Below are 21,762 nucleotides of genomic sequence, written 5' to 3'. Positions count from 1 at the left end.
TCTGATAATACCGGAAGCGTATGACTATGATGAAGTCACAGAATTTTTGTCGAGAACCGTGTTACGGTTAGAGATGTTAGCCAGAACTCGAAAGTCTGTAGAGTCATACAAAAAGTTCAAGTTGTTTTTTGGCACTAAATATACTTATGATATTTCAAAATCGTTGGCACTGCTGACTTGCCTATTTCAAGTTTGCCTATGTTTAACTTGCCTAACTTTCAAGCATGGGTTGCGTGACTGTGCTCGAAGTCACTGAGAACTTTTGGCGTAGAGGTTCGAGATGTTTAACCACAATTTCGAAGTTGGTTTCATCGGGCCTCTACTTATAAAATAAAAATTGCTGCTGTATTAGGTCCCCCCTTTGAGCAAAATTTTTGTTTTCACAACATTGTAAAAGTAATGCGTTTTCAATAAATAAACTAATGCGTTTTCCGAACTAATAGATTCCGTAGTATGATGAGTCGAGATTGTTTTTATCAACGACTGATTGTGGTTCACGAAAGGACAAAATTTATGGTCAAATTCTTACCTGAACGCCACCAAATAACTGCAACAAGCGGAGAACAGCCCCGCTACAAACTCCCCCAGACTGCGAATTGATGGACGCATCCCAGGCGATTTCTCATCCTCCTCTGTAATTTTAATACACGAACAGTAATTGTTCACAAACGTGTGCTCTCCGTAAATATTTGTCATAATTAAATGTCTCATCAGACAAGGATTCCCTAAAGATAAATGGTCGCCTGCGTGAATAGTTCGTTTAACGTTACTCGGAGAATAAACCGACACAATAAACCCGCCCTCGTCCACAACGATAACTTGTTCAGCGCTTGGGAAAATTTGGGCTTCTTTCACAAAATTTCGATCAAAATCTGACGAGCGCATAACTTGCCCATAAACTGCATAGGGCGCTGTTAGACCGTTTTCATCTTCATATAATAAAACCTTGTTCACGAAAATTGGGTCTAGTCCATTGAAATTCTCGGAATCGGCAAAATCGTCGTAAATATCTGCACATTGAGTTGCGTGTAAACTTTCGAAGTGAACTCCACCGACTCCGTCAAAGGATGTTTTTTGAAGTCGGGTCACGAATACCAGTTCGTTTCCACCCGGGTTGTCTCGACTTTCAGATTCCCACAGTTTCATTGCCCTTTGGAAAATGCTGCTCGTTTTTGGGCTTTTGTTATTTTGCCACCACGAAGTTTGCGCTAAGCTTGAGTTGCTAATATAACTTACCCCGCCAAAAGTTATCAAGTAGTCCGCAATTTTTTCCTCGTTTTCAGCAAAATTTTCCGGAATTGAAAAATTGCCCATGTCTAAAGATTTGTCCACAAAATTTTTTACAAGATAGAGTGAGCTCACTAGATTTTGAAAGAGTAATGTGTCAAATTTTGCATTCGTAACTTCACCTTCCTCAAAGCAAACGCGCGGATCGTCCGATATAACTTCAAAAACTTTTAAAATTTGTGAAATAATTTCCTGCTGTGATGCGCCGACCCATAAAATAATTTTAGGACAATAAGGCCAATTTGCAATGTGGAAAGCTTCAGAGTCAATATCAAGTTCAAACGTAATATTGTCTGTGCGCTCTGATTCAGGCAATAAATTGTTCAGTAATATTTTAACATCATAAATCACTTCATCGTTCGAGAAAATTGTGTGATCTTGGGCTGTTATACCAAAAACTGCCGAGTGCGCGTAGCCGACGGGCGTGGCACCGAACATTGTATTTGTGAAGCTGTTTTTAAAAGCAATATTGATCATTTGCTGATAAACGTATTTTCCAATGTTCGCAAAACTTGGTTTGTTATAGGAGCTTATGCGTTCGCCCGTGCTTAAGGTTTCGTTGATGAATTTGAAAACATCATTTTCGTCGACAAAATCAAATATGTGCTGTAGGCTTACTTTCATCGTATGCTTAAGCGGAAGTTCTTTGACCGATTCTAGTAAATCGTGTTTGATTAGCATTCCTTTATCATTAGCCATAAACTGCTCGACATTCGGGAATCCCTCTGAAAAAACTCCCTTTTCTGCTAAATGTGAAATCGGAATATCAATACCAGCAACGCCCAAAAACGTATTGCGCTTATTTCTTTGAGATTTTTTCAGAGTTATCGGTATAGTTAAAGATAGAACTAGGAAGTGAGGTTTCGTCCATGGTTGCAAGTGTGGCTCTGAAAGTTGAGCTCCTTTGTGGAAACTTTGGGAAATTGCAGTCGACAAAACTGCCATGTATTGAAAACTCTGGGTTCTTATTGCATCCATGTTTGGAATTTCTTCATAAATTCCACGATGGTTGCACGCCAGACTGGCAACGTTTGGCATGTTGTAAGATTCAGGACCTTCACCGTATGTGAATATGTTCATTTCGTTCATTTGGTAAGCTCTCTTCATTCGGCTAATTCGATCTTCGTCTATTTCACCTCCGTCTGTCATGACCATTGTTGAACGACTACAAGATCCGAACGTTTGTGACCCTAAAAGGTGATAAAGTGGATGATCAGCTCAGAAGCTAAAAATTATGAAAGAAAACAAGACAGGATAACAAAAATAACGGGTTTTAAACTCGCAATGCTTTCAAGCCAAAAAGTCATGAAACGTCGAAAGGTCTTTTCTATCGCCCGTTCTCCCTTGATTTTTCAGAAAAGATAATGTTTAAATGCAGTTGAATACCAGGCTTGCCAATATTCAAGATTTTAAAGACTAAAGATGTTATTTTTAGGAAACTGGAATAAATGATTCCATAAACTAGAATGAAGGTTGAACATTTTTGTGAAACAGATCTTTCGAGATGAAAATTTCAGAACTTCTCCGTTTTCTGAGTCAATGTGAAAACAAAACTTTCATGTCTCAAAAACACCAAAACTTAAAATTTTAGAATTAATTGCACACAGTACACAAAATCATTTGAAAAAGTGCGAAACATTTAAAACATTTGTTTTTTTTTAATTACTAATTTTAATGATAAAATTTTGGAATGGTTCTTTTAATGACAACAAGGAGGCTCGGCAATGTGCGTTTGCACATAATGTTCCGACCCCGCCCATCCACGTATTGATTTAATTGTCTACCAGATGAGCAATATAATCACAAATAGTTCAACAAACAACTAAGTGAAAAAAATAATACTGGGTTACAGGACCGATGAGACTTGCCATTAATGAGAGTACTGGACAAGAAAAAATAAAAATCAAATAATTGCAATTATTAGTTTCAATCAAATCTCGATGTGTCAAAAAAACACACAATAACAAACTGAAAATGGAATTAGATAGAGCTTGAATTAAACAAATTAACCTGTACTTCATTAGATAAGATATGATACTCGGTAGCAGGTCGATCAAGACGAGCAAAAAGTTCAAAAATACGCTTCTGTTTTTGCAAATTTGCTTCTAATTACAAATTGATTAAGAGCAGAACGTATCAACTGGGCTCATTAAGACCATTAATTTATACCTCAAAAGAAGCAACTGAGACCTGTCATTTTTCATAATTTGTCAGACGACTACAAAAAGAACTGCAAAAACTAGCTGAACAAATTTAACAAGAAAGCAGTCGTACAACTGTTAAAAACCTATGCTATTGAGGAAGAACATCAAATATATTCAATTACGCCATCTTCAATTATTTTTTCGACGTCGGTTGGGCCAACCCAAAAGATGGCAAGAAGACCAAAAAAACAACAATAGAAAAACATCCGAAAATCACCAATTCTTATGAAAGTGCGTATGGTCAAAGCCAAGAAATCATTAGTTGAGTATTAAAACATTGTTATAATTGGATATGGTTCACTAGAAAGAAGATACCACCTGTCGTCACAGAAAGCCCGCTAAAAAGTGACAGTAATAATACAAAAGCAACTAAGCTCGAAAATCAATGAATTTTTGAAAAAAAATCATAAAATCAAACAAACCATGAGCTTTCAACTTAGTTAAAAAACTGATTAACTTGCAACTGCTGAGGAAGGGAAACCAGAGATTGAAATATTATTGCTGATATGGAATCATAATGCGAAAAAAAACAAATACGGACATAACTCAAAACTTCCTAAAGGATTTATCGAAACACTTGTGTTGAAGCCATTAAAACTATAAAAGATTGAAAATCTTTATAAAGTAATAAATTGATAAACAATCGTTAGAATTCTCACGTTTGATTTCTCCTGCAATTTTAAATATTGGTTCTTTGTAATTATTCTTTGCGAAAAAAACAAAAGAATCACAAATATTGACTGTATTGAAAACTCATAAAATTCTTATGAGAACACATTTCAAAGCTCTACAGACTTTAGTCAAAACATAACTATCAACCAATATATTGTTTGGATTGACAGAAAGTAGGTTGATGAGAAAGCTCCAACAGAAAGCCCTAAACACATTAGTCAAAACCTAACTAACAAAAAATATATTGTTTGGATTAACAGAAAGTTGATGAGGTCTGTCACTAATAAGACTAAGTTATTTGTTCACGATAATGAGAAAAAAAATGAGAATTACAAGAAATATCTTTTTTTCTTTAACAAAAATAATTGAAAGTCGTTAAAACTCTTAGCTACAAATTGTAATCACTAAATATAATAATTTAAACATCCGAAGGTTGATTTCAGGTTTTTGATTGTTTATTATATGCCGTAGGATGACAAAGGAACGACAATTATTTGCAAAAACAGAAAAAAACCAATAAAATTATCGAGAGTACGGTTTCATAGCAGTTAAAACTTAACGTTTTCACCGTAATCTTAACAAATGTTTTTTTGCGCTTTCTGTCACTGCCCATTAATCTTTCGTTAATGTATATTCCTAGAAGAGAACGAATAGCCGCCTCGAACATAGGCAAAAATTCGAAAACCACAAAACTTTATGAAACTTTGTAGTACGAATGCCAAGAAAGCATTAGTTAAATATTAAACCACCATAAAGAGTAGAATTTACTTCAATTGTGATAAGTTGTACCCTGTATATTGTGGGACTCAGCTACATGTGGACAGAAATATAATTTTAAAAAAATTAGCGAATTTCAAATTTTCACTGACAATTTCATACAAAAAATCATTCAAAGTCATAACAGGCATTAGATAACAGCTCAAAGCTTTCTATAGGTTCATCTATAGCGCATACAGATCACAATTGGAGTTTTAATGATTAAGATGGAGTAATAAGGCCGAAAAGTTATTGATTGTGAGAATCAAATATGAGTCCAAACCTAGCCCGGAGTTGGCTGGGCGTCAAATAAAGTCAACTAATTATTCCATATATTTGCAAAATAGATCAGTTAGAAAAAGAAAAGTTTCTACAATCCAATAATAGTTGATGCAATTTGTATAATTATTCAGTTAATTCTTCAGAAATTCGGCAAAAAATTTAAATCGAAAAGACTCCTATAGGCAGCAAAAGTGCAACTAGCTTTTTTGGAGTTTCCAATGAGTATGACAGCGGTTGTTAGGTCTATACTTCTGGAAAATTTAAACAGACCGGAAAAAAGGCCTATTTGGTGCCATTTTTGATTTTAACGTCTCAAATTCAAAAAAAATGCGAAAGCAAATTTTATCAAAATTGACGAAAATTTGGTCAAAAATACGGAAAATGCGAAAACGAAAAACGGAATTTCGTCTGCTGTTCACAAAAATTTTAACCTCGATAACTCTTTTTAAGAAACCAAAATCAAAAAAGTCTTTTTAATTCCGCCCTCTACGCTGCAAGGGCTTTTTAATTATAGCAGTCTCAACTCTAAACGATGAATATATCGATTGGCCAAAATTGACTGAACAAAAACCCATTTGGGTATATAGTCCCCACCACAAGTTGGTCGGAACAAATATGACTGTTTATTTGACCAAACAAAAGAGATATAGCAAAAACGGATAATAATTTAACATTGATTTTAACTATTACAACGAAAGTAGGCGCTGAAATCTGTTTGATATGTTTGACCCGATACCTTCTGCGGATTTTGTTTTTGGCATCTTTATTTGGCATCTTTTTGACAATTTATATTTAGAAATCACCTAATGGACCAAAGTGATTTTTAACTAACGATTAAATGCCGTTCATATCACAATTTTTTCAAATAAAAGCTTAGTGCTTCAAAACTGTAAAACATTTGAAAGGCAGTAAAACTTTTGAAACGAGATAATTTTTTTAAAAAAAGAGTTGACGGATGTCATTGCTCTAGATACACAAGGAATCTGTGGGAATCTAGATACACACAAGGAATCTAGATACACACAGAATCACAAGGAATCTGTGAATCGCTATTAATTGTTTTTTAATTAAAGAAGACTGGATTTTTTGTTTGAGCCAAGATTCATTAAGTGTTCCTTTTTTAATTGTTTTTTTATTTCGCCGTAATAATTTCTCCAAACTTATATCTAAAGGCAACTCAGTGCTATTCATGACAGTGCTCGAATGCAGCGCTGCATATTAATGAAAACATTGAGTTTTTTAAAAAAAGGATTTTCAAATACTAAAAAGGGATTTTCAGCCCATAGGTAGTCCGTGAAGTCCTTGTATCACTAACTGATGAATACTCTGGACTGATAAAAATCCTTTCGGAAATGTTAATTACTTTTTCACGGTATCAAAATAAAAGATTTGTAAACTGTTGGCTAGGAACAACAATGGACAAAGGGTAGACCAAGCATATCGTGCCAAAAAGAACTATGATACCAGCTTTTTGTGAGCACCACCAACAATGGTGTCAGTGGTTCTCTTATGGTTCTATGACGTCCGATAGCAGGACCGCCATCACACGTAGTCAAAAAGCAACTGGAGGCGGAACACGCGCACAATCATTGTGTGACCTCTATGTTGAAGGTTATACAAAATGCTGCAATCAATAACAATTGTCCTACCGTTTCTATTGTTTTCTGAATCTGTCAGGAAAGTCTCGAACACATTGCTGAATAGGTCAAAGAATTTGGCAATTTCTCCAGCGGCCAAATTAGTTGCGATGAGCTGCTTCAATGCCAACACATTCTTCTTTGTAGCCCGGATAAATCCTATTTATAAACGAATTGTTTCCTTGTGCATTAGTTGGTCAACGGCATTCTATTACAAGTTAATTACATTCATAACCAGTTGGTTGATGTTTACAAGTCAAAAATTATTACATTATATTTTTCCAGTAATTTTTCAAATCGAAATGAGAGGTTCTGTGTTCTGCTAAACATAAAACTTCTGAAGTATCTAATGTTTCTTTCGAATGGTACAAGTTTAAATTGCTGAAGCAGATGCTGTTTTAACATTCTTTTAAATTTTAAGTGAAATTTTATTTGCCATATTGCAAGAGGAAGTTTATTCCCTTTCAGAATTAATTTTTGTTCTGGGGAAAAGGTTGCGTGCTTTAACTCACACACATTTTACCCTCACTCATCCTCGGGTAAAGTTGCCGTAGTTCAAATACAGTGGTGAGGCCTTAATTTTTTGATGAAGTTGAAGTACAATCAGTTAATGTAAGTATAATGATAAATAATGAAAGGCTGATTTACTTCAACCGTTTTTTAGGTAAATTTACTATGACTATTAAATGCGCGATAGGCAAAATTAGATTACTCAATCATAACGGAACAAATTTCAGTTGATCAATGTGTTCAATATTATGACTTATATTATAGACGAGTAGTAAGTAAATACTGTCTCAAGAGAGTGGGGGGTTATCCTACGATACTTAAACATGGGATAAAAGGGGGTTATCCTAGACGGAAAGAAATTAAGGGGATTAGGCCGCCTTGAAACTCATTTTTCCGTCATGACAACCCTAGCGACGGTTGTTTTAAAAGCCATTCACGAAATTTACAAGGAATTGAAAAAGGATTATTCTCAATACGGTGAAAGGTTTGTTTATTTCTGGGCAACATGTCAGTACTTAGATCCTGACCTTGGTTTGGATATTGCGATGAAAATGAGACCCTATGGTGGACTGATTGGTATTGATAATTCTTCTCTGGACAAGTATTTCAAGTCTTACAAAATTTTGAGGTTACATACTATACTTCACGACGCTTCAGGTTTTGTCTTTGAATATAGTGAAAAAGGGCCGGGCTATTCGTATGTCCTACCCTGTCCAGTGACAAACGATTACCTTGGTCATGTGACAGGACTTGCCTTCTGTCTATATGTAAAAACTTTTAAAAGCAATTTATTCAGTTTGCTGGAATGTTGAAATCACGACCAGGTGTTCTTGATTTTGAAGGCTTTCGACATAAAATGTCTGGTTTTATTATCAAAGAACTAGCTGTTTCGAGAGAAAATTATTTCGATACTGTGCCATTTTTACCCCCAACTTCATTAAACATACTGTCTTCGAGTGAGAGACGATCATACAGTTGGGTGTCAAAATATCTCCATGGTTTGAATTGGGAGAGTGGACATTATCCATATTGCTATTTGCAACAAATTTTTGATAGCATAGCACTTCGATTTCCCTTGGCAACTTTTTATGCAAAGGGAACAGAAAAAATAGAAACTCTTCAGAAACTTCTCAAGAAGGACGTTATCAATTTAGAGATTTTATTATGTCCAAAAATTAAAAATTTGAAACTTTTTCACGAAACACCAATTTGTACTTCACATGTTTTAAGCTGTCTTAAGCGACAAAGAAATTAACACTGTGCAAGAAAAAAAGCTACACATTTTTACCTGTGGCTAAAAAATGAATCGACGGTCCGAAAAAGCAGCACCGTCTCTACTTCAAGTGAACTTGTCCCCAACTTTAGTGGTTTACAGTTGTATAGCGGATGAAAATCAATTAACAGTTACGTTTGTCAAAGAGGAAAAAGTTGACAGTCGTGGTCAAATTGTACTGAGGAAACCGCAAATTTTCTGTACTGGAGCTGAAATAGAAGCCTTCAAGAAATACCTTTCGCTTTTGGAGTACTTTCAATTGTACCATGTCTTTGGAAGAGAAAATGCGAAAGCTGAGATTAACCCCTTTACCTATGCCCAAGCGTGCAGTACCAGTTCTGATGTCACTGAACGATAAGAGCCTTCCAGCTGAAATAAGACAAAGAATTGTAAAGAACAACGTACAGTCAATTGGTTTCAGAGACAAAACTGACAGAGTAAATGCGAACTACACCATTAGTTTTATTAATGATAATCAAAACTCACAATATGTAACTTATGAAATTTATATAATGAAATAACCAAATTTAACTCTTTTTTAAAAAAATTTTTTTGAAATGAGTAAAGCAGAGGATCAGTTAGATACGGGCGGGGTAATAACTGACTTAGTGTTTGATGATAATCACCATGAAAGACGATCATGGAGGTTTTGTGATTCAAGGATACCACGATCAGAAGTTGTTTATTTTACACAAGTTTTTATTATAATTTTTTTCATAATAGTTTCTCTGGTAAAAATTGTGTTTTTCCAGCTGGAATGTGAAGAGTCTACTTTTTGGTTTTCTCTTCTTTCTTGTACAGTTGGATATGCTCTTCCCAACCCAAAATTATGAATAAAATCATTTCAACAATTGACCGGTTGTTTATGGCCGTTTGCGGTCCGTCATGTTGTGGAAAAACAGAGCTTATTTTCAGAATGTTACTCGAAAGCACATTTTCTCCAAAGTTCTTCTCGAGTTTTTATTTCTACCAACATGAACAACCCAAATTTAAGTCACTAGAGGCAAAATTAAACATACAGTTTACCAAATTTTCAAGCTTCCATTTGATATCGGAGCTCGAAAACTGTCTGTTGGTGTTTGACAATTCATGCGAAGAAATTTTCAATGACAAAGAGTTTTCAAAATTGGCTACAGCAGGACGTCACAAAAACATTAGTGTAATATACGTAAAACACAATTTATTTCAACAGAGTAAATGGTCACGAACTATTGATCTTGATGCAACACACATCATTTTATTTAAATCATCCCGTGACATTCAACAAATTGGTTTAATTGGTCGACAGCTTAATAACACGCAATTTTTGAAAAATAGCTACGAGCTAGCAACCAAACAACCCTTTGGTCATTTACTGATCGATCTGGATCCAAAAACATCGGACGTTTTACGTTACTGCTCCAATATTGTTCCACCAGGACCATCCGTTTTTTACCTTCCCCCAGCTAAAGCTGTTATAAAGAATTTGAGTAATGAGAGAGCAAGAGCTTTATATGCTGCTGCGAATGTTAGAGACATCGGACATAAAATCAAAAGAACTAATCAAGTCGGCACCAAATAGTTTTATTAACTTTCTTTGCGAGTGTTTGCTTAATGTTGTCAACGGTAACGTGCCCGTCTAGAAAACTTCCCGTCAAAAAACGATACAAGGCCAGGAAAATTCATTTAAAAAACTTTTATCAAAACAAACAAGTTTAAAAAATAAAAGGCAGATTTTTGCTAAAAACACGGTTCTTTTGAAAGGTATTGCTCTCTCGTGTTACCTTCAACTAAGGAAGTGATAATGTATACTGAAGAATTTATTTTAATTCCCAAAAGAACGTCCATGTCAACACAACCAGCAAAAAGTGAAATCTTTGATAATCCTGTTTACAAACAGAAAGCCACGCAATTGTCTCTCATTCAAAGAAACATGTTTCAAAAACCGGAACAAAGTGAAAAAGAGGATAGAGCAGTCCAGAAAGAACCCAGCATAAAAGTTGAAACAGTCCATGAGGAAAAAGAGGAATCCATGAGTGATGACAGTGAAATTGAACCTATTGTCAAAAAAAGTACAACTACAACGTTTCAGTCAACAATGAGAGATTTGGGAGTGATGGAGAAAAACAAAATCGGAAGAGCAGAAATCATTCTCAACAAGATATTTGAATCCCCGACGGTCTCCATTGACGATCCAGGTGGTATCATTCATATGGATAACCAACCACTTGGCTTAAAAGCGTCATTTTTTTTGTATAACACACAGCAGTCAACAAAGAAAATTGATATTCAAAAATATTCTAGATTGTTATTAGCTCTCGAACTTTCACCTCATTTAGTGTCGAATACTTATGCCAAACAGATCTTGGAAGCATCTGAAAGCGAAGAAGACATTTTTGCAAGCCCACGAGGACAATCAGGAAGCGGTTATCAAGTTACCAACCAAACAAAAACGGGCACGAGAAAAAAGACGGCAAAACACGAGACCAAACAGCAAAAAGGGTCTTACTTCTTCTGAGAAAAAAACGTTGGACCAACTGTATTTGAAGGGACCTGCATCGTTCGGAAACCCAACGCGATTAAAAACCCAAAGCAAATTATCATTTGGTAAAATTGAGACATACTTGGAAACCAAGCCATCTTTTACAAACTATCGCCCAATTCGTTTACGATTTCCTAGACTTAAAGTTATAGTAAAAGACATAAATGAAATTTGGTCCGTTGACTTGGCTTATGTGGATAAACTAGCAAAATACAACAGAAATGTTAAATATTTATTGGTTGCGGTGGACTGTCTTTCCAGATACCTTCGTGTGGAGCCCTTAAAAACGAAGTATGCAACGGAAACTGCCTCGGCCTTTAAAAAAATGATAAAAAACAAGCAACCACAAAAAGTGTGGGTTGATGATGGTACAGAGTTTCTGGGGGCCTTCAAAACCTTATGCAACAAACGAAAAATTCATTTATACAGCACTTTTAGTGAAAAAAAGTCAGATTTCGCAGAGAGGAACATTCGATCACTAAAAAACATTATCTACAAGTACCTTGAAGAAAAGTGGACATACTCCTACATTGATAAACTGGATCAATTTGTGAAAACATTTAACTCACGGGTCCACCGCGTAACCAAACATGCTCCAAATAGAGTCACTAAAAAGGATGTTCCACGACTTGTCTCTTTGAGCGCTCAAACAATCAAAATTCAGAGACCAAAATTTTACGTTGGAGATTTTGTTAGAATTGTCAAAAAGGACGAAGCCTTCAGGAAAGGGTATAAACAATCTTTCACCGACGAAGTATTTGAAGTAGAAAGCTTAGCAACCTTCAATCCTCCAACGTATTCACTTATTGATGCAAACGGTGACAAAATTGAAGGCAAATTTTATCAACCAGAGTTACAGCTTGTTCGTATAGAGAAAAATGAGTGAAAACCGTTTCACTGATGAGTTCACTGTGCATGTTATTTCATCTGCTTCAATGGAAATTTTTGACTCTAAGACTCTCAGTTCATTTCGAAATTTTTTCAATGATGAATTTCAACTCGCTGGTGACTGGAGGTTAGCTCTCAGTGAGATTATTTTCCCCACAAAAATTGAGCATATGTAAATGGAGACATGTTAGTATATAGCTTAAAAGGGTACGAAGACAGCCAGAAAAGGGCTACTTAAGCCAATGTGATCTCTCGTCCTTATAACGGGGAGAAATTGTCTATCATGATGGGAACATATAATTCAGTTGTTGACATACTAACTATTATCAAACGAATTGTTGGACTACCTCATTCAGAGAGATCCAGAAAACTGAAAAGTTTGAAATTTTGATGGTTAAAAATGAAGGAATTACTTTTCCCAGTAGAGTAATATCGAGCATTGTCGGTTTTTCGGGCATTCCAGATAGCAGTGGAGTACACATAGGGTACAAAATGAAAAGCGCAACATCAAACAGACTAATGAAGAGTGATGAAACGGCAGCATACTATGGAGAATTTCCCGTTGATATTTGCTCAGGAAAGCACTTAATTTTTATATATACGAATCCTATTGAGTACCAGTACGTTGGTGATACAAAAGCCCCCTTGCTTCGAGTCATTGATTCAAAACAACGTCTGAAAAACGGTAGTGTCTGCGAGCTTGAACCAACTCGAATTGTTTTTTCCAATTTAGATTACAAAAAACTCTTATCAAACACTATACAATCAATATCGATTAAGCTTCGCACCGAAACGGGAGAATTAGTTCCCTTTTCGGGAACCGATAAAGTCATTTTAACCTTTCAGTTCAAAAAATTTTCCAATTAGCATGGACTCTTATTATGCTAACCAAGCAACATCCTTACCACATTTCTCTGGCCACTACAGGCAAAGAGGCAGCGGTTTTGGTGCATTAGCTGCGGGAATTGGGCGGGTCTCTTTACCCCTTAGCTCGAAGTTTCATTCTTCCTACTGCAAAGCGTATTGGAAAAGAACTTTTAGGGCAAAGTGTTCCAGAGTTGTTAGACGTTGTCAGCAGTAAAAAATCACCCAAACAAGCACTCAAAAATACAATAAGCAACACTGTTAAAAAACAAACAGGGGGATCAAGACTTCGCCAACAAAGAAAAACGATTAGGAGTCACTCTAAAAAATCACCAAGAAAAAAATTAACCAAACAAAAGTTGGTCATTTCAAAACAAAAAGTTCTAAAAAGAAGTCGGTCTGATTTTTTCTCTCAAGTTAAATATGATCGCTAACCTGTTACCAAACGAAGTAACCGGCGCTCTTGGTGACTTTCGATGGAAGTCTTTGTCAAAAATTTGGACCTGTTTATAGTCCTGATGGACCCATGTTAGAGTTCGAGGTAACTGGTGACCGTAACAACTTTATTGATTTACAAAAAAATTTTTTAGAAATCAAATGCAAAATTGTTCAGTCTTCGGGAGCTGATCTCAAATATGACGGGGCAGCTACTGCTGACACTGCTAGAACCGATGCTCCCTACTTTTGCAATAATGTGTTGCATTCACTTTTCTCTAACTGCACAGTGTCAGCCAACGGATTGAAAATCTCTAACGCAAATGGAAATTACGCTCTCAAGAGTTTTATAGAAACTGAGTTTTCACATAACAAAGATGCAAAAAACACTTGGTTGGCCTGTCAAGGCTATTCTTACGAGGAAGATCCATCTGCAATAAAAGCAGCGGAAATTGCTCGAAGAAAAAACTCAGTCAGAGAGTCTGCAGAATGCACTTTTTATGGTAAAGTAGCGGTAGACTTTTTCACATGTGATAAACATTTGCTCAGTGGTGTAACACTTCGTATTGCATTCAGAAGATCTATTGATGATTTTGTTATCGTTTCCGATGATGCTGCAAAACATTACAAGGTGAAAATTGTTGAAGCTAATTTGTACGTTCGCAAGATGACATTGAATGATGAGGTCGTGTCTGCCATTGAAAAAACCTTGCTGTCTAGCCCTGCTGCCTATCCCTACTTTGAAACTTTGACAAAGACGTTTTTGGCTTCAACTGGTCTGCATAGTTGGAAGCAGGACGATATTTTTGCACGAGAGCCAATCCGAAGATTAGCCATTTGTCTCAATACAAACGAAGCTTTTTTGGCAACAACATGCAAAATCCATTTCATTTTCAAAAACTTGACTTGGAACGGATATTTATTTATCCCAATGTGTTACCAGTGGCTGATAGCCCAATATCTACAAATGATAACAAACGCCTTTATTTTAAAACAATATCGGATTTACCCTATATTGACAATGGACACGGAATAAGTCTGTCAGACTATCCCAACCATTTTGTAATGGTATTTGGTCTGACTAGCACCCAACAATCTTCTCATGATTTTATACTTCTGGAGCTAACAAACTGTTCCATATCTATCGAGTTGAAGCTTTCAGCGGCCTTACCGACCAACATTGAAATTTTTATCATTAGAGAAAAAGCTAGTCCAAATTTTGTTGATACTGCGCGACGAGTGTCAAAAAATCATATTCTAACAAACTGATGGACGCAGACGACATTAATGCTTTAATTCAGAGATGTCAAAAACTAAAGCACAAATTTCAGGGTGTATTTGCAGCAGACAATTTTCCTTCAAAATTGAAATCAAACATTTTTTTAATAGTAAACGCGTCAAAATCTCAAAGTCCACGCACTGGCTCCTCATTTGTAAAAAAAGCGACCGTCTTCTGTTTGCTGATCCCCTTGGACAATCCTTGCCTTCTTACAAGAATATTTATCAACGACTAGCGAAAAAAAATTGTACAGTTTCACCAATTACTTGAACACCAACCAATTCAAAGGCAAAACTCAGCTTTGCTCTTCACATGATGCTCTAACAATAATAACATTGTGGAATAATTTTTTTTTAAAACTGAGTTTTTTCTTCATATACAAGACGAACAAAAAGTAAATCAGAATCTATGTTTAGTTTTCCAAAACCACTCATAAATATATCCATAATCTGACAAAAAGCACCAGAATGAGGACCACTCAAAATTGATTCCACTCTTTTCAAAGTTTCACTACTATATTGATCAGTTTGAGTTTTCGATGAAATTGTAGAACACACAAAATTGTGAATCGTTTTCTGTGGTAAAATTGATGTAGCTCTTGCCAGTGTTTTTGAGAATCTGCTAGTGACCGCTGAAGATTTTGGTAGTTTGATTGCCGCTGTCGCCAAGGGTGGAAGTCGCTTGCGTACATTTGCTGTATCCATTTTCTCTCCAGATTTGTAATTAAAGTCAACGGCAAGCTGTAATTTTGAAAATGTATCTCCTTTAAATTCCAGACTCGTTGAAGTTGAAAATAAGTGTCTGAAGGTAGTGAAGAGACAGGGAACTGCAAAAGTTTTGATTGGCTTCATGGTCTCAACATCGATTGCACTCTCAATCAGAACGTGAAAATGGTTAGTGGGTAACTGACAAAATTCAGACTCAAAATGAGGACACACAGCTTAGTTATTCGAAGCTGTTAAGTTTGGCTTTTCGTAAGCAATTAAAAACTTGAACTACTTTTGAAATTGTTTGAAATAGTTGGGAGATCACTCAAACATTGCTTCCACCATCTTTACTACACTGATCAAATTTCTGCTTCTTTGCTGGGGGCGGTTTTGATGGGGAATCTTGCGTTGCAGATTCACGTATTTTTGCTGCTTCTTTGACTAAATTTCCAAACTCTTCTAGAGTCAGAGAAATTCTCTGTTCAAACTCGTAATCCTCAGCCGCTTTCTTGAACAACTTTCGAAACATATATGTTCCGGTTCTCTCGTACGTTTTTAAAGTTGCCCTGACCAAACGCTTTTCTGTTTGGGAAATGTCAAAATAGCAATCTCCAAACTTTGTGTCTTTTGAGGAAGTAAAAGGCATGGCAGGCAACTTGATTTATCACTTTCAGTCAACATAATGTAAATAACTACGAAGTTAAGAGGCGCGGCAAGTTGGGATCAAACCAGTGTCGTCACATTTTTAATTAAATCCAAGTGATTGGTAGATACAATCTCAAGTACGCCCCACGGCGTACTTGAGACTGTTCATTTTAGACTTTTATACTTATGTGACCTTAGATTATAGTTAATTAAAACCATACATCTATAAACCACCAGAATCTACTTACGAACAGAGATAACAAGTTCATGTGTTTTGTATATAAAGCAATACATTTATCAACACAACCCCACACTTCTGTGTTGGAGAGAGTTAAACATTAATAGTGTAGGGACCCATGTATTTTACAAGTTGATTTAGAACAGGTGTGATCCTAGATAGTATAGTGTAAAGACCACATAAAATTTACATAAAACCAAAACAAAACAGATGTGACCCCAAATTCCTCTGTGAAAGAACCACCGTGCGGCTAACCACATGCTATAAACAAAGAGCTGTATTATGCAAGTAGGCGTGACTAAAAGGTATGCTCCAATCTTTTGTTTGGTCTTAGATAAGGCGAACCTTGCGAAACACATGTTGGGAAAGAATTTTGTACTTGTGTTCATTTTTAGATTATAGTTAATAAAGACCATACCTCTATAAACCACCAGAAACTACTTGCGAACAAAGATAACCAGTACATGGGTTTTGTATATAAAGCAATAAATTTATCAGCACAACCCACACTTCTGTGTGGGAGATAGTTAACCACTAATAGTGTAGGGACCCATGTATTTTACATACAAGTTGATTTAGAACAGATGTGACCCTAGATAGTATCGTGCAGAGACCACACACAATTTACATAAAACCAATAAAAAACAGATGTGACCCCAAATTCCTCTGTAAAGGAACCACAGTGTGGCTAACCACATGTTATATACAAAGTATTATGCAACTAGGTGTGATTATGCTCCAATCATTTGTTTGGTCTTAGATAAGGAGAACCTTGCGAAACACATGTTGGGAAAGAGTTTTGTACTTGTTTTCATTTCTTTCTTTTGCTCTTAATTAACAGTTAACTATTGAATCGAACTTGAACTTCAAAACAATGTCCGTGAAAATTCTTTCAGAGTCTGCTATCTTTTTTGAGAGAACTCTTGTTTACCAAACCGTGTTTGAAAATTTTGTCGTTCTGATACAACAGAAAAGAAAAAACGATTTGTGGTACACTTACCAGCATTGTTTGATACCGAAGCTATTTATTAACGCTATTGCTGCCCCACCGGAAAAATCGGAGCCGGCTGAATCCAGTATCATTACTTCTGGAGGACACTTACCACCAAAAACTATACCACAAATGCATTCGACTGAAGAAAGTTTGCCGGAGGAAGTGAGACGTATCTTGTACAGATACGACTGCGATTGTGTGCCCTTATTCGAGAATCAACTCGGTACATATCAAGCCTACGAAAATTTGGGTGATATGTGGGGTGTCAAATCATCACCATCCTCACCGGACAGTCAGCCACCGAGTGTTTCAGTCAGTGTTCCATTAACTCCTGCTGTGGATCCAAGCCCAACTTTTACTCCAACCCCAAGCCCTTACTCTTTGAAGATTTCCAGAGGAAGAACAAGATCTCTGACAATTTTGCAAATACAAGTCAATTTGATGTCAATATTTTATCTGGTTCAAACTTTCAGACACCACAACCCCAAACAAACTAATCCGATGTCAAGACACCCAATTGCTCGGAAACTTTAGTAGTATGCGCAGCACCAAAAAAACGAAGACAGGATGACTCTCTAGTGGACTTCTTTGACCTCTAACAACTTATTTAATATTGAATTATATTTCCTTTGCACTTTGGTGTGTTGTGTTGCTATCTTTTGTGAATAGCTCGCTAATTGACACTCTTCTTTTAAAGTTTTTACGTAGCTAGCAGACTTCAGAATCAGAATTTTACAAAAATGGACATGTTCAAACATGTTCACAAAAACAGTACTGTTTAGTGAGACAAAGTTGAGAGAAAATTTTGAAAATGGACATGTTCAAACATGTTCAGAAGGTAATATATAACAGGAAGCAACCAAGTTTCTGATTGGTTGAGAGAAAATTTGTTGAGAAAGCTATTAAAATGTAAAGTTAGGTCTGAACAAAAGCTTCAAAAAACGCATAAACTCCTTATCAAACAAAAACCTCATTTAGCAAATTGTTCTTGGTATGCTGGTATAATACCAGCGCTCCTCTTGGATATACCTTGAGGTGTTAGTTAAACTAGCAAAATATCATTTTTTCAGCGAAAAAGAGGAAAAAAGAAAGGTTTTTTTTTAAAAAAAATGAGATTTTTTCGGTTTTTTGCCGAATAAATTTTTTTCGACGGAACGAAAACTCAAAACCTGAAGTTCATTACCAAGCGATTAATGTGGGCTATCGATATGATTTAAAAAAAGCACAATTTTCCTTTAAAAAAAGTTGAAAAAAAAACGAAAAAAATTTTTTTTTGTTTTTCATGGTGACCTTTGACCCCAAAAAAATCGGCTCCAACAAATAGTTGGGATGAAACTGAATATTTGGTTGATACTATCAGACACTGCACTACAAAAAAGCTCATAACGCTCGTCAATTTAAACTCAATCCTTCATGAGTCAACTAACCATTAATTAACATCTAATTAGCACCTAATTAGTCTAATTAGTAATTAATGAAAAAAAAATTCCCATTTTTTTAAACGGATTCGTAATCACTGATAAATGCTTGTAACTTTTTGTCATAAAGGTCAGGGCCGAAAAACGGCTCCTTCACCGATTTTCAAAACATCTGGACATTAACGTCTCATTAACATCTGGCATTAATTAGCAATTGAAGTACCCGAAATAAAAATGATACACCAGGTTTTTTTAAAAAAACCAATTTTTTGGGGGCTGAAGACAAAATCATCTCATAACAGCTGTCATCGAAAATTGCTTGCAACAGGGGGCTTGTCATTGGCTGTCATGTGATGACATTGATTGATCATGATTGACAGAAAATCGAACTTTTTTCCTGATAAAGATGAGGGATTTTTTCTTGTCGGTTCCTACGTTTTAGTGCCTGGGGAGCATTTTTTGTTTTGAAGCCCAACATCGTCAGACGCACCCATCGGTACCTACATTGAAAAAACTACAAAAATCGCTTTTTTTGCAACATTAAGCGAAAAAAAAGAACATTTCATTTGCTTTTAGTGGACTTATTAGCTGTTCAAACACCGTGACAGCTATAAAACTATGCATCATAACCGTCCCAAGCATCCCTTGTACTTCAAATTTAACAAAGTGTTGAAAAAAGCGATGTTTTTGGAATGTTTTTCAAAAATTCTGATGAAATCAGATCGAAATTTTCTTTTTAGGTAGGCTACTGAAGTGTAATATTACATCTAAAAGGTTGAAACACAAATGTTCCCTCTTCATTAGAGCTTATTAGCTATCAAAATGAAGAAAAAAGATGAACATTTTTGATTGAAATGTCATTAAAAATTCATAAAAGTTTACTTTAACTAAACCCGAAATTTAATTAAAAGTTGCAATTGATATGTTTTGTCGCATCACATATAGCTAAAAACTAAAAAGAACTATTCATGGTTTTAGACGTCTTTTTGTACATTGCACTAAATATTCGAAAATCTCAAACAAGTTTTATCATGTCAGTGTTGTTCAGTGGGAAACGTAAAGCGCTACTTTTAGTTCAACGCAACTTGATATGTTCGTAGTAGTTGATTAAAGCTGGGACAAAACGCGCGCTCATATTATCCAATCAATTTCGGAAATTTTGAAAGTGTAAATTGCGCGCCTATTATAAGAGTCTCGTGTGGAATAGAAAGAAATTCGCCATTTGAAGTTGAATTACATGTTTACGAAAGTTGTCATTATCTCTGCTAATTTTTGTATCTTGAATTTTCCAACTATGGTTTTCAATTGCAAATATTGTTCGGCAACATTTGCTATCAGGGGAAATCAATCTCGACATGACCATCGCTACCACCCCGACGAAGTAGGTTTACCAGTCTTTACCTGTTGTATTTGTACATTCACTTGTAGAAAAATTTCTGAACTGGAACAACACATGAGGACTTGTCATCAAAAATTTACAAACTTTTGTCGGTCCTGCTATATGGGTTTTAACGACACCAGACTATTTGCACAGCATATGAGTTCTTTGCATTCTTTACCTGTCTTTGGCGATCAATTTCAACCAACTCAAGCGCCGGCTGAAACTGCCTTTAATGGTACCCTTCAGAGCTACCATCTGCCGCCATCAGCAACCCAAGCCATCACAGACCTTACTCAGTTTATGCTCCAGCATAAACCACAAATCGATTCGCTTATAGAACAAAAACTCCCACAAGGATCGCAAAAAGTTCAATTTAGTGCCCATCTTCAACTCCGAAAACCAAGTCAAAACGAAGATCAGGAAGATGAACTTATTGAAGTTTATGCAAATTCGCTCATGACACCCGTTTACCGTCAGGGACTTAGCAGTGAGACGTTTTGGACTATGGTCGAGAAAATGACGATAGTGCTAACGACATTTGCCTCTAATGGTAGTGGTTGGGTGCTTGAGAAAGTTATCAAAGTAATTGTAAACTTTGCTCGCTACCGACCTGAAACTGGCTCGTCTTACATTGCGTTACCATCAAAATTACAAAATTGCCGTGGTTTACCTAATATTCGTAATCATGAGGACGCACATTGCTTCCTTTACTGCTATATTGCTGCATATCATATGCACAACAATATTAGCTTAGATCGACCAAGAAGGAACTACAACACAGACAAAACATCACCCGAAACTTACAAGCAAGCCAACCTCCATCAACTAACTGGACACTTCGATATGCCCATGGGGCTAGATGACATCAATCAGTTCGAAAATCACAATGAAATTCGAATCAACGTTTTTGGTTATGATGGTAGAGACTCATTTCCACTCAGAGTGTCAACGTTTGTCTCAAACTTCACAATGGATCTATTGCTTTTATACGAAGCTGACTGTTACCATTATGTATTGATTACCAACTTGGTCAAGGTAGTCTGTCAACTCCAAAATATCAAGTTCCGCTTTGCGTTTCATATTTGCCGGAATTGTTTCTGGTTGTGTGAAGAAGGCCTTGCAAAACTTACCGAACATATGGAGACCTGCTGTGAAAATGAGCCGGCTGTTGTTCGATTACCAGCTCCGGGAAAAAATTTATATAAATTCAAAAACTTGGCCGCTACATGGTTTGTTCCATTAGTCATTTACTTTGACTTCGAATGCTTCTTGTGTCCAGTAGCAGGATGCACGACCCAAGGGAACAACGCATACACCAGAATTATTGAAAAACACGAGCCCTGTGGTTTTTCAATTGCGGTAATAAATCACAATTCAACAAAACCCATCTTCCACGTGGACAGCTCTGAAGATTGCATTACTAAATTTGTAAACATGTTACACACACACTAGCCAAGGATATATACAAGCGCAAACGAGCTTTTCCTTTCTTCAGAGGTGACCGTAGCCAGTATCCGAAAAGTCCAGCTAGGGAATGTTGGATATGTAACGCACCCTTTGACGATAATGATGAACAGTCATCAATAGATCTGGATCACTGCCACTACAGCGGAAAATTTCTTGGCTGGGCTGATGAAAAATGCAACCGAGCACGAAGGAACGTCAACTCTACCCCTGTGGTGGGTCATAATATACAAAATTATAATCTTCACAACATTTGTTTAGCCCTGCAATCTTGTGAGCCAACGACCACTGTAAGTTTAATTCCGTC

The 21,762-nt window shown here is 36.1% G+C and overlaps 3 protein-coding genes across 4 annotated transcripts in view; 2 read left to right on the top strand and 1 right to left on the bottom strand.

Moving 5' to 3' along the window:
• The window catches only part of LOC142351224 (mediator of RNA polymerase II transcription subunit 22-like), a 595,906-nt gene that overhangs the window by 48,278 nt on the left and 525,866 nt on the right, over positions 1-21,762 (top strand). The gene's annotated exons all lie outside the window — the stretch shown is intronic.
• LOC142351221 (metal transporter CNNM4-like) overlaps positions 1-21,762 on the top strand; it is a 520,873-nt gene that overhangs the window by 364,664 nt on the left and 134,447 nt on the right. The gene's annotated exons all lie outside the window — the stretch shown is intronic.
• LOC142351208 (voltage-dependent calcium channel subunit alpha-2/delta-1-like) overlaps positions 1-21,762 on the bottom strand; it is a 52,723-nt gene that overhangs the window by 11,589 nt on the left and 19,372 nt on the right. Inside the window, exons 4-5 of the mRNA XM_075403337.1 lie at positions 6,851-7,000; positions 530-2,477 (exon numbers count right to left, since the gene is read on the bottom strand). Of these exons, the coding sequence (XP_075259452.1) occupies positions 530-2,477; positions 6,851-7,000 (2,098 nt within the window). The remainder of the gene's footprint in view (positions 1-529; positions 2,478-6,850; positions 7,001-21,762) is intronic.

This window comes from Convolutriloba macropyga, chromosome 12 (assembly GCF_964194025.1).
Source record: "Convolutriloba macropyga chromosome 12, txConMacr16.3, whole genome shotgun sequence".
Taxonomy (NCBI): domain Eukaryota; kingdom Metazoa; phylum Xenacoelomorpha; order Acoela; family Convolutidae; genus Convolutriloba; species Convolutriloba macropyga.
Note: the sequence above shows the minus strand (reverse complement) of the source record. Positions and strands in the feature narration are given on the sequence as shown.